Source organism: Scyliorhinus torazame, chromosome 19 (assembly GCF_047496885.1).
Source record: "Scyliorhinus torazame isolate Kashiwa2021f chromosome 19, sScyTor2.1, whole genome shotgun sequence".
NCBI classification, from domain to species: Eukaryota; Metazoa; Chordata; class Chondrichthyes; order Carcharhiniformes; family Scyliorhinidae; genus Scyliorhinus; species Scyliorhinus torazame.
Window position 1 is genome coordinate 69,613,160 of NC_092725.1, and position 14,043 is coordinate 69,627,202.

Genomic DNA, 14,043 nt, shown 5'->3' on the forward strand with positions numbered 1-14,043 from the left:
TCACAGGTGCGGCTTTACTTTTGAGTTAGAGTAAATTTGATTTAACTTTTACCTTTGTGCCTCCTAGATTACTACAAAAGTAAAACTGAAGACCTCAAATTATACTGGATTTCCATCCTAAGGCAACAATTGCTCTTGCTTTTAAGTAAGGTCTGGCAAAAAACAGGGGATCTTTGTGTTTGTTGGACGATCTGTTCACTTCTTTGTTGCTGATCACAATGAGTACACAGAGTTAATGTCAGTTATTGCTAGTTGTTTCCCATAAACTAGATGGAATTTAATTACATTCTGGCCAATATCTGTATTCAGGACAAGGTCAAGGTTCATACAGTTCTAGAACTCCTTGGCATGCATCATTCAATTACTCACGATCTCTGATGGGACCCAGTTGAGCAGGTCATTCTAAGTAGTTCACAAAGATCAATGCATCAAGCAACCCTATTGTTTTTTGTGGTTTTTAATTCCTTCCTGGATTGTGAGAATCACTAACAAGGCCAACATTTGTTGTCCACCTCTAATTGCCCTGAGAAGATGGTGGTTGGCTGCTCTCTTGAACCACTACAGTCCAACTAGTATAGGCTCACCAAGGAAGGGAGCTCCAGGTTTTTGACCCAACAACAATGACGGAACCATTATGTAGTTTCAAGTCAGGATGGAGTTTGATTTAGAGAGAAGCTTGTACGTGGTGGTATTCACCTGTCTCTGCTGCCCTGGTCCTTCTAAGTGGTAGAGATTGTGGGTTTGGAAACTGCTGTTGAAGGAGTTGCTGCAGTGAATCTTGTAGATGGTACACACTGTTGCCACCGTGTGTCAATCATTCCAAACGTTGAGGGATTGATATCCCATGGTACTGGTTCTAATTGACAGATGTGCCTGGGTTGAATACTCGATCATCCAGACGGACAAGGGCAGCAGAGACAATGGAATACCACCACATGGTTGGTGAGCCTATACCAGATGAACTATAGTGGTTCAAGAAAGCAGCCCGCCACCATGTGTGGAAGAGCCAGGCCACATTACCCTAATTATCTCTGGGACAATGCCCACCAGCTCCACCAAATGTGGTGAGCACAATTCCCATAAATTCAAAGTGCACTCTTTTCTGGCATGTTAATGGCAATGAATGGCAGGCAGTGACTGGAACTTTCGAGTTCTAGACTTGGGGAGCAGGTTAATCTGGCTAATGTTAAATAAATGTTTTTGTTGGTTTACAGCCTGTGCTCACGAGTGTACTTTCAATTCCAAGGGCTCGTTTAGCACAGGGCTAAATCGCTGGCTTTGAAAGCAGACCAAGGCAGGCCAGCAGCACGGTTCAATTCCTGTACCAGCCTCCCTGAACAGGCGCCGGAATGTGGCGACTAGGGGCTTTTCACAGTAACTTCATTTGAAGTCTACTTGTGACAATACAAAATTTTAATTTCATATTCATTTCAATCTGATTGCTGAAGATTGCTGAAGCTTGCCTCATGTCATTTAAGTGGCACGGGTTCGATCCCGGCTCCAGATCATTGTCCGTGTGGAGTTTGCACAATAATAATAATAGCTTATTGTCACAAGTAGGCTTCAATGAAGTTACTGTGAAAATTCCCGAGTCGCCACATTCCGGCGCCTGTTCGGGGAGGTCGGTACGGGAATTGAACCCGCGCTGCTGGCCTTGTTCTGCATTACAAGCCAGCTGTTTAGCCCACTGTGCTAAACCAGCCCCTAAACCAGCTAAACATTCTCGCCATGTCTGCGTGGGTTTCACCCCCACAACCCAAAAAGATGTGCAGGGTAGGTGGATTGGCCACGCTAAATTGCCCCTTAACTGGAAAAAAATAATTGCGTACTCTAAATTTATATTTTAAAAAAGCATAATGTAATTTAATCAACTTCAGCAAACCAGAACAATGGGTCAAGGGTGTCTTGGTGCATTTAAAGGCACATGCAGGTAAGTGGGGATTACAAGGTCTGCTTAAGGGAGTGATCCTCGCTTCCTTCCTACCCTCTTTTCTCAAGTGGTCCTGAGCAGAAGAACCAGAAACAACATGCAAAATGTTTTTTTTTTACACAGTGATCTGGAAAAGACTTGCTGAAAGAGTGGTGGAAACAGATTGAAGAATCCCGTTCAAAGGGGAACAGGATAATTAGTTAAAGGGGAACATTTACAAGGCTATGGGAAAATACCAGGACAGAAGGGCTAACTGGAAAGCTCTTACAAAGAGTTGGCATATGACACAATGGTCTGAATGTTAAAATTACTGGACTCAAGTAGTGTGCATAATGTAATGGCAGCAACATTCCCCATATCGCTCAGGGATAAATGCAAATCTTACTTGTTAAAGCTCAGAAATTTTGAACACCACAGCCAGAAGGGCTGTGGACATTACCATGTATTGGCAGTATCCATACCCTTGAGGCAAGTAGTATTCAGTGATAAAAATAAAGTTAGTTCAGAATGCATCAAAAGACCATACCAATTACCAGAACAAACCCCTGCCAATGTCTATGTGTCCAATACCAAACTGGCAGAGGGTGCTTGTGCCTCATTTCCATCTTCTGTACACCACCACTTCAGGTGAACACCTCACCTTATGTCGTTAAGGCGCACAATCAGACACTTTACAGCCTCTGGCCTTAACACTGACTAACAATTTCAGACCTTAAACACTGCTCCTTCTTTCTACTGGAAATCAGGTGCTGGTACTATCAGGTGGACACGCCACTGCATCAGGAATGGGGGAGGGGGAGGGCTGACGCTCAGATTGGGGATTGTTGATGGGGTTTTCTTCACCACTGTTGTCAATCTGCCTTTTTCTTTCACCGCCAATCTGCATGAGTGGAGCTTTCCCTGCTTTGTTCCCTTGCTTCCCTCCCCCTCTACGGTAACTAGACCCCTTCTGGCACTCAAATATATCAATGATCGCTCACTATATGTCCTCCATTTGTCTTGCACCACCACCGTCCTGCCATTCAATAATCTCCTGTCCTCCACCTAATCATTTTTGTACCTTCATGTCCCCACTGCCCCCCCCCCCCGAAGTCTACTTGTGACAATAAGCGATTTTCATTTCATTTCATCTGTTCTTATTTCAGGTCTTCAGCATCTGCAGAATCATGCCATTTGCACTATGAATCCGCTACAACGAGGACTAGCTTCTGCGTGGGAACAATTAAAAAAACACACACAGCCACTTAGTATTTGAAGTAATGAAATGAACGGGGAAGATTAAAACTGAAGATTATGAGGATAACTAGGGCGACTGTGAAAACTCAGTTAAAAAGTGGCTACTTGAATAGGCGAATTGATACGGGCCAAGTGGGTTTTGTCAAGTTGGTATCGGGTACTATTGCCTGGACAGATTGTATTCGGATACATCCATTTTCAAGGAACAGCTGTATATAAATTCCATCGAGTATGCTTTTTACCTGAAATTTGGTTTCACAACTGTCATGGGAAACACACGAAAAAAAAGCTGCATTCCTGACGCATAGCAGCTGGGGGGAAAATTATCAAAACATATTCTCCTAAACACTGACTGCAATACCCGTCACAAAATATCCATCTGTTTCATTTAATTGTCCACCCGCAGCGAGACTGTGGCATAGTGTTGATACATAAGCTTCCTGCTAATTAGCACTCGATTAAAAGGGAATAAGTGATGACAGGTTTACAGCCATTGCCGTGCAGTCTAGCAGTTATACCTTTGATATTCTTCAAACTGCCACATCATTTCATTGGCACCTTCCCTCTGTGGCTGAAGGGACAAATCCCCAGTAGCCAAATCTCTTGCTAATAACATCAGACTATTAATCAGATACTTAACAAGATAAAAAGGTGAAATTAATGGAGGGTGTCAAACCTCTGAAAATTATTGAAATATAATAAACAAATAAGGAATCTCGCCTTTTGCAATGATCGCTCAAATGCTGTCTGGAACAGGTGTCTCTTTGATGCCCGAAGGAAGCATGGCCACTGTGCTCCTTCCAACACCTTGGGGCAGTCGCCCTCTGAGCGCATGGGAGATATAAGTGAAACTAGCCAAAAGGTATGTGTCCACAGCCATTCAGGCAAGTCACATATTTAATGTTGCCATCACTTTGCAAAATTGCATTTTGTAAAATTTGTGTCTTTAAACCTCTTCATCAACATTAAAGAATGTGAGGATGAATTTTCTCATTGTCCTTGATGCTTTGTAATGGCTAATTTGTGTAAAGTATAACATTGAAATCCCATTGCCCCGCGGCAGGAAGCGAGAATCCCGCCACCAGCGAATGGCACGTCCACGAGAAACAGGCAGCTGGGAGACCGGAGAATCCAGCCCTTTATTTTTAGGTTTTACCTTATAAGCATGTTCCCATTCAATCATACCACATATTTCGAACATGTTAACACTTAATTTTAGAGACCAATTTAAATTTTGAAGAACTTGAAGAGAACTATCCATGTACATTCAAAGAAAAGTTCAAAGGTTTTAACATTTTCAAGTTTTGCTTTATTTTATCGATCTGGAGCTCATTTGTAAGCTTCACCTTACTCGGTTTCCAAGCAAATATTTGTCAGCTAATCGAGTCTTCATGACTTCGCAAACACTTACCTCCAGTATATAAGGATAGCTACCAGCAGCATCAAACACAGGAAGGTGAGAGCTGACACCACCACAAGAGGGATAATTGCCTTTTTTTCAGTCTCTAAACCAACGGCCAAACCTATACGAGACTCATGGCTGCTGTTACTGGCTTCTGTAGTGTAGAAAAGGGAACAGGGTTAAAAACAGTTTCACCATGAGCAAACCAGAAGCATACTCAAGACGATACAATAACTTAATTGTTCCGTAACTAAATTCCGTTGTACGTCTGAAACATAACTTACGTGACATTACTTACCTGTGCAAACAATTTCAAGCCAACCAGGAGAGAAGCAAAGGTGAAGGGCAGTGGCAAATGCAGAATCAATTAGCCAGCAAAAGCATAGGTCCAGTGCCACAAAGCCAAACAACTTACCCCATACATAATCAAAGCAGAAGGATCTTGAAGGAAATCTAAGAAAGAGGAGCTTCACCTTATTTAAGAGGTTAGGGTTTTAAATAAAGGTTAGATTTCTGAAGAAAATTTCAAACATGTAAAAAAAAACTTGCATCACAACTGGACGGTCCCTCAATCTGACAATAGATCTTGGAATTGAAACTGATCATTAGCAGTGGTCCTCTTGTCTGAAGCAATGCGTTCAATGTTACAATCACAAAATCTGGAGATGTTTCCAATGGCTATTATTAGGAAAATAAATCATTTTCAGCTAATGCTTAATATTGTTAACCTTTTGCGAGGTTGATCTGCCTTGCTCTAGGACAAAATAAGACCTACTCAATTCCTCTAATTATTAAATGACTTTCCTTCCATTTGTGAGGTCTTTTTTTTAGGTATTGCACTCTTTCTATTAGCTCTGTCTCTGTCTCTACAGATGTCACACACTTTTCTCATGATGCAGCCTGTAACTTGCTGTCAAATTCTTTGCTTGCTCCTCCATTCTTTTTCTTTTTGTAAAACACTCCTTCTCCTCATTTCTTATAAGTTGACTGCCCCCAAAATTTTCCTTTGTTGACCCGCACAATTTATATGTCTCACCTTGGTAAAGTGTGCAGAGAATGTCAGCCAGCATGCGTGTTGGCCCCATTTGTATGTGGGATCAGGCTTGGTGAATGCCTGAAGATGAGATAGAAACAGGGGCATGGGGTCTGGTGGCTCGAGTGAAAAGGAAATGGGGGTCCAGGGTCAGAATGTGGGATGGAGTAGATAGAGATATTGGGATGGGCGGCTGAGGCTGATTAACACTCGGGTGTGCTTGCAACATTCTGTGGATGACAAGGAAGAGGAGTGATAACTTGGACCCTCATTTTAGAAAAATAAACAAGCTGCAAATTCAGCAAATTGCAGCTGAGGATGATGTGAAAATCTGAAATATTGCAGTTACTGTATCGGATGCCATCTACTGACAACTGGAGCAAATTACGGCATAGGATGATTGCAAACATCCCAGTTAAATGGCCAGAGGGAGCATCCATTATCTTTATAAACCAAATATTATCTATAATATATAGTTACTAACCTGAGCATGATTTACTTTGATTAAGCAATTTTTCACTCCACATGCCCATTGAGCAGGATGTGCTGCACTAATGCATTTATGCCCTGTTTGGGAATGCCATGGAGACTAAAAGGCCTGATTTATTAAGAGAATTATCAATTTTTCACATAAAATCTCCAATATGTTTGGCACTCAACTTCTGCAATTATTTTTAATACTCCAACCAGATGTCAATTATCACAGCCTGCTGAATTTCAAGCTAATTAATAACCTGCATATAAATGTACTTCAGCAGGAAGTGCTATTTTAAAATGTTGATTTATCCACAAGTAACTGTACTTTTATAATGCGAGAAATGCCCAAAAATGGCATTTCCTATGTTGTGGGACCGGGATTGGAGATAGGCCAGGCTTCAACACTTGCACAGTTTACAAGAGGAGGTTGGCCATTTAATTCACCAGCTGTGTCCACTGAACTGGGATTTTGGTAAGCCAGGAGTGAGAAACAAGAAGTGTGCAGATTAGACCAGATAAGGAAGTCTGAAGTTGGTGGATTAATTTAGATAGCCAGGGTAACCCATTGGAGAGGTAAGGTATCCGTTGGGACTGTTCAAAGGAAACATTGGACGGGATTCTCCATCCGCGCCCACCCGGCAACCGGAGAATCCCGCCCGAGGTCAATGGACTTTCCCATTGTCCGCGTTTCGCCCGTGGCGATCTTGCAGTGGGCGGGGCAGAAGAATCAAGCCCATTATTATATGCAAGAAGTACATAAACTCATTTGAAATGTCACAACTGTCAAGGAACTATCAAAAGATACTCGGTGAGTTGATATGGTAGGGGAAATGGAGTGGCATAGGGGCTATTAAGGGCCATGGGGATTTGGGGGCAGAGGAGAATGAGGGGATGACTCAGGAGGTATAGATTGACTTGTGGCTATGAGGTGTCATGGCAGTGTGTGAGTAGGCATTAGGTGGCATAGGTCGGCATGGGGAATGGGACGAGGCGTGGAGGGCTGGTTTTTGTTTGAATGCTTTTTTAGATAACTTAAAGAGCCAGTGTCTAGCTGGCCTCCGCACCCGGCAGCCTCTGGACCCGTTCCAGGGAGGACTTTGAATCCAGCACTCCATCCCCCGGAATGAAAATCTCAACTGTTGGTGGCCATTTCCCCAGTCTCAGTGTAGCCGACCCGGGAGTGAAAATCTGCGCCTTAGAATTCTAGGGAGCTGTGCAAGAGTTTGGGTGGGGACAGGGTGGGTCAAAAATGATTCCCTCAAAATAACAAAGCATGATCTGTATTTTTACAATACCAAAAATGGAAAATCACCTAACAATACAATCGTAACAGGCTAACCCTTTAAATAACTATTAATTTGGGTAATGAATATGTTAAGGGGTGGTGTTTATAAGAGCTTTTTGTGTGAATGACTTTGAATTCAGAATAGCCATGTTCATTTATACATTGCGGGACAAGTGCAGCAATTCATATTGAGACACATCCAATTCATGAACTTTTCTTATTCTTCCTCTTCAACAGTAATACTTAGCCCTCTGTTACATAGAACATAGGAACCATCTGCGAGTCAAAAAAGCGATAACTAAAAACATATGCACCTTTGAAAACTAAATCTGAAATGATACAGCATTCCACCCCTATACACATGCGTAAATAGACAAAGACATAAAAAAATAAATTTGCTTTACAACTTAGTGTGATGATGCAGCTGAACCATGAAACATCCACTCTATACAGTTCTAATCAGACCATGTCGGGTGTTGGGAAACTGACTGATGTCTTCAGTTGCAAATTAATCAAAGACAACAAACTTCCATAACTCCTCAAAGATATGAGGAACGTAATTATCCTGTAGCACGACAGTGATACCAAAAAAATATATTTATCATTAATATGTCACTTTGTAAGACTTGCCACCATGCATTTCCAAATCCTATTTTTAGCAGCTAGGATCAGATTGTGCTGGAGCACTATTTCCAGGTAGTTATACTCATATCTGCACATTTAGGTTTTAATTTAATTTGCCGGATGTGTGACCAGATTATGAAGCAGCAAGTGCAACATAGCATTTGGGACCCTCCGAGGGGACAAAACAATGCATCTCCTTAACCAATGGAGTTACTGGATTGATAAACAAACAGTGCAAACCCTTAACCCTTACCAACTTTTGCAGATGCACTATAACAAGCATCCTATCTGGCTGCATCACAGCCTGGTATGGCAACTGCTCGGCCCAGGACCACAAGAAACTTCAGAGAGTCGTGAACACCGCCCAGTCCATCACACAAACCTGCCTCCCATCCATTGACTCCATTTACACCTCCCGCTGCCTGGGGAAAGCGGGCAACATAATCAAAGACCCCTCCCACTCAGCTTACTCACTCTTCCAACTTCTTCCATTGGGCAGAAGATACAGAAGTCTGAGAACATGCACGAACAGACTCAAAAACAGCTTCTTCCCCGCTGTTACCAGACTCCTAAATGACCCTCTAATGGACTGACCTAATTAACACTACACCCTGTATGCTTCATCCAATGCCGGTGCTTATGTAGTTACATTATATACCTTGTGTTGCCCTATTATGTGTTTTCTTTTATTCCCTTTTCTTCTCATGTACTTAATGATCTGTTGAGCTGCTCGCAGAAAAATACTTTTCACTGTAACTCGGTACACGTGACAATAAACAAATCCAATCCAATCCAAAATACCGAGAAGAGGGTAAATTCAATGTCACATCAGGTGCAGAACGAGAAATAGAGGGTGGGAGCGGAGAAAGGAAGGATTGGTTAAAAGAAAGAGAAGGAAAACGGCAGAAAGGAAAAGCAGGGGGAGAAAAATCTGTGGCATTTTTAAAATTGCTTAAACAGTTCAAATCCAGAAAGGATGAGGGAGTCTACTTTTACAATTTACTTTCTGGACAAGAGAGGTTAATTTGCAATCATTCACAATTAACTTGCTGTTAAATAATTACTTGCACTGGTAGTTACTGGATTTTATTTTTGTGGCACATTTAATGGACAATTAATGTGCAAATGCAGAAACTTCAAGGATATATTGCATTGCATTGTATTGCAGCTTTTGAAGCTAATGGTGGAACAATACAAATCATCCAGCATATTGTGACGAATCACAATTTAGTTCTTCTTGATTGCACGTGTGCTGTCTACTGTGCACAATAATGGCAAGCATCGTTTACACAATATTATTTTTTCAGTAGAACCTGGCCCATTAAATAGTACCACAAATTGATGTGTTCCATAAGATTGCTCACAATGTGTTAGTAGGAAAGTGCTGCCCTCTGGAGGAATTATTGCTGTTATTGCTGGGTACTGTCAGTTATTTTGCAGTACCTTGAAATATCTGCCAGTGGAAAGGGTTCTATAATATAGTTAGCACAAAGTTGAGATTGCAGCTTCTTCCCGGTATTCAGCAATGCGAAACATACATTTTTTGTAGTGGTAACTGCAGCAGGTTGGTCGGAACGGTTTACCTTTACCAATGCCGGCACTCTTTGTTGGGAGTGGTCCAGCTCAGCAAGGTTATGGTGCATCTGAAGGTAACAACCCGAGCCACTTACATTGTAAGACTTCTTCCAACAGTATGTTTACCATCAGAGACAATCATGCAGCATAAAGGCAGTACATGGAAGGACCAATGACAGTTTCTTAAATAGACAAATATTTATGAAAGAAACTTGACAACATAATACGAACACAACCATTAAAGGTCTTTAGCCCCAGCAAACATAGCCCTTCTCAGACCATGAACATCATGGTCTCACAAACACTCAAACTCCTGAAGAACATTTTTCCATTTTCAAACCGCTACCCAAAGGAATTAAATAAAATCGAACAATATCTTATTGCTGAATCTGCACAATTCAGCTGGTCAGCTCATTTATAGGGATGACATTCCCTGACTAACGACAGAGCATCATGAAGCACTTGATTATCTTCTCCATGCTAATTCTTACAATTTTCAATCTAATTTCTAGCTAGCTATTTACAGAGTCCCTCTTGACGGAATAAATCAACAGAGTGTTATCTGTTTTATTTTAATGTTTTCAGTGCATCTTGAAGTGACTGTAATGAGGAATACAGAAGGCATAGTACAAATAAATTATCTTAGTAAATTTAGTCAAAGACACAATGCAAAATAACACAGGTTAGAAGCTTACTTGTATTTCAAAATTATGTATTCATGAGTGATGCTAATCTAATTACTGTATAATGTGATGAACAAGAGTAAATTTAAAACATTAAAGGCAAATAATACATGGCGTTAACATTGTTGAAACTGAGGTAATCACATAAAGCATTTCTTTAAATGTGAAAAATTGGAGGAGCTATCATTGTGTTTCTGTAATAGAATAAACTCTAACATTGTTTGTGTTGGAATTCTAAGTGCATTTGTTCTTTTTAGAGGTTCACTGTAAAAATTGAGCTTTGAGTGAAGTGATCGCACAAAAGATTCCCTGCAGACGGATCCATTCGGGTTGTTGGCACCTCGGTCAGATAACCTAATCCTGACAAATCCACAGATCATGTTTAGAGGCCTCGTGGGAGCTGTGAACGGGAAGATCCTAGGCTGGAGGAAATGGGTTGCTAATTTCTCACCACAGTGCTGAACAGGTGAACTGGAGAGTTCGCTTGCCTCACAACCTAGGTTTAGCCAAATTGTATGATTAGATAACATTGCCGCGTCATTGTATCAGATATGATAAATGGTAGCATTGTGGATAGCACAATTGCTTCACAGCTCCAGGGTCCCAGGTTCGATTCCGGCTTGGGTCACTGTCTGTGCGGAGTCTGCACATCCTCCCGTGTGTGCGTGGGTTTCCTCCGGGTGCTCCGGTTTCCTCCCACAGTCCAAAGATGTGCAAGTTAGGTGGATTGGCCATGATAAATTGCCCTTAATGTCCAAAATTGCCCTTAGTGTTGGGTGGGGGTACTGGGTTATGGGGATAGGGTGGAGATGTTGACCTTGGGTAGGGTGCTCTTTCCCAAGAGCCGGTGCAGACTTGATGGGCCGAATGGCCTCCTTCTGCACTGTAAATTCTATGATTCTATGATAGGTTCGTGGACATTCTGAAGCAGGCACGTGATCTCTGCCATTTTGTAGCGGGAATACCAATCACCCCTCAAATGGAGTGTTCTTTGGTGGATTAAGGCATACTATTTGCATTGTATGGCAGCGTTCAGGACTATATGCTGAAGGATGCTGCAAGAGGTAACCTGGCTCCTGTCGTTGGGCATCACTGTCTTTGAGGGCTGTGAATGTCCCCTAATAAATATGACATGGTCATATTCATTATATTTGTTATAACCTGCCCGGATCCTATTGGCTGAGGACAATTGGTTACCCATGTACCTTGGAAAATATGAGCTCCCCCAATGAGTTGGGGTGGGGGAGGGGGGTGGGGGGTGGAGATTGCTAGCAGTGTAGCTGTATGAATAGAGCTGGCCAGTGTGGTACCGGCTAGAGAGGGAACCAGTAGTGAACTACTGGTGCTATGTACATATTGTAGTAAATAAAGCTACTTTGTGTTTGATTTGACAAACTTGCGCTGCATTCTTCGTGGCCCTCACAAAAATATTCTCTCCTCTACTTTGAGATGCTGATGACTTCTGTGATGCACCTCTGAGAAACAGGATATGGAAGAAATCTGTGGAGATATGGAAAATATTTTCATCGGTTGAATTTGGAACATCCACTAACACCAGGGACATAGCATTAAAATTGTTCCAGATGACAAAGAATGAACAATTAATTTAATCAAGCACAGTGAATAAACATGAACATAGGATATGATAGGTGTGATTTCTAAACATTACTGAAAATGTTTGGTGGGCTTATTATTCAAGATTTTATGCACATTTTTATGACATAATTTTTTCAACTCAACAGAAGATACTGAACACAACACTTACCAGAATGAGAGGACTCCATTGTCTAATTTGCCTGGAAAACTTGGTTACTTGACAGTTGCTTTCTTTGGCTGAGTGTCTCCTGTGAAGCTACGTGACCATATTTGTCCCCAAGTACCATCTTTTTGACTGCGTGCTGTCTCACTGGTGAACATGTATTTGAAGTAATTTTTGGTCACATGGTTAGAGTTGCAGGCAGTGAGTACAGCGTTGCTCAGATCAGAGAATCAGATTCAGTGATGTCAATGCTCACAATTCTCGCTGTGAAACAAACACACCAACCTCTGTCCCTAATTCTCTTGATTCATACTCTTTTCAAGTGAGGTTCTGGGACAAGAAATCTCGTCTCACTAAATTTGTCCTATAGTGAGCCATGGGCCTTCTATGGTGAACAGCAGAGTCCACCGGCGACACAAATTTGGTGTACTGTTTAATCGCTAAAAAGAGCCTTGCTTCTCCTACCCCAGTTTTCCTTTTCATACCATTTCATATCCCTATGGTAGCTCGATCAGTGGTGCGTACCTCATTCACCCATTTATATTACACAGTTTGGTCCAATTGCTAGAGTGGTAAATTTGACAACCATGAACAAACACATAACATGCCATCAGTATTAGGTTAAGATTATTGTTGGTCAGAACACACAGCATGGACATATAACTGACAGATGTATTAGAAAATATCTTCAAATGGCCCTTCTACCCAACAGTTCAAAACAGAGCTCTCTGGTTGTGACTGTATTTTTCTCTTTAACCGCACCAGAATTCACGTCAAAATAATGCATCAACCACCAGCCACTGCAATTGCTCTTGAAGGAACAGGAAATTCTATATCACATCTGCATAGGAAACTAATATATATCAATCAGCACATTAATCGTAAGAAAATAGTTTTCCTCATCTACATGATATGTTAGTAACAGGTTCACACTACAAAATCAACTTAGAGAACTACACAGGTATTATTGTCTTGCATTTCTAAGAGGATTCAGTTGACAAAGGCAGATCAGGATTGATAACAGAAACATATCAGCATCACCAGAACTCGAGAAGTATTATGCCCCTAAAACACGCTTACCTTTAATAATTTATATGCAGGTGTAGTTGAGAGGGCCAGTTTATTCACGTTTTTATCAAATTCTGTTAGTATCCATGCAATGCCATGCACGAAGGCAGGCAGCAAGGACAGCAGGCTGGACTAAGTCAAAGAGTATCAATGAAAACACTATTAGCTTTAAGATTTAAGCGCAAACACAATTGCACCCATTCGATTTATATAAACTTAAATCCAGTGATCACAGTAGTACTTTTTTGGCATCATAAACAGTAGTAGTTTTTCTCACAGTAATATGGCAGTGTTATCTGCTTTTTGTTCCATTGTATTTTGCAAGGGAATAGCTGGCCTTGTATATTAAAAGCTATTTTGTTTAAACGGAGAATATTCCTCCAGCTTGGGGAACACAGATAATCTCTTTGATTATCTATGAGCTGTAAAATCAGGGAAGTACGTTCGCCAACATATTGGAAGAACCCGTACAATGAATTTGTTACTGTCACAACTTGAAAAAAAGCCATAAGGGAACAATTATGGATCAGACCCCATCATTTCCCCTATCCGCAGACATAGTCCTCGATCATCTTTCACACAAATCAAGATTTTCTCACTCTAATTTGCTCGCAGAGTATAAATATATTTGTAATCATTTTACGAGGTCAACTATATTACTCAATTGGAATGTTTCACACTTTTCAAATTACCCAGGACGCTAACCCAGTGCTGTTTTAGAATGAAGCTCGCTTAGTCGTTGAACCTTGATATTGCAATATAAATTATTCACCGTTGCTATAGATTTACACTGTAGGAGATCATTCTGTGCTACTGAGCAAACAATCTCAATTTCTGAATTTGTTGTGAATGAATTGATAACAAAGCAGTTAACTATGCAGGAGCACGATGGCAATTCTGCCTTACTTTGGATCACAATCGGAATTATTAGAAATTTAAACTCAACCTTTTGTTTCTATTAACCTAATATT

At 41.2% G+C, this 14,043-nt stretch overlaps 1 protein-coding gene across 4 annotated transcripts in view; it reads right to left on the bottom strand.

The window, feature by feature from the left end:
- ptprz1a (protein tyrosine phosphatase receptor type Z1a) overlaps positions 1-14,043 on the bottom strand; it is a 261,674-nt gene that overhangs the window by 68,189 nt on the left and 179,442 nt on the right. For all 4 annotated transcript variants that reach the window (XM_072484494.1, XM_072484493.1, XM_072484495.1 and 1 more), the window contains one exon: positions 4,578-4,722. In XM_072484494.1, the coding sequence (XP_072340595.1) occupies positions 4,578-4,722 (145 nt within the window). The remainder of the gene's footprint in view (positions 1-4,577; positions 4,723-14,043) is intronic.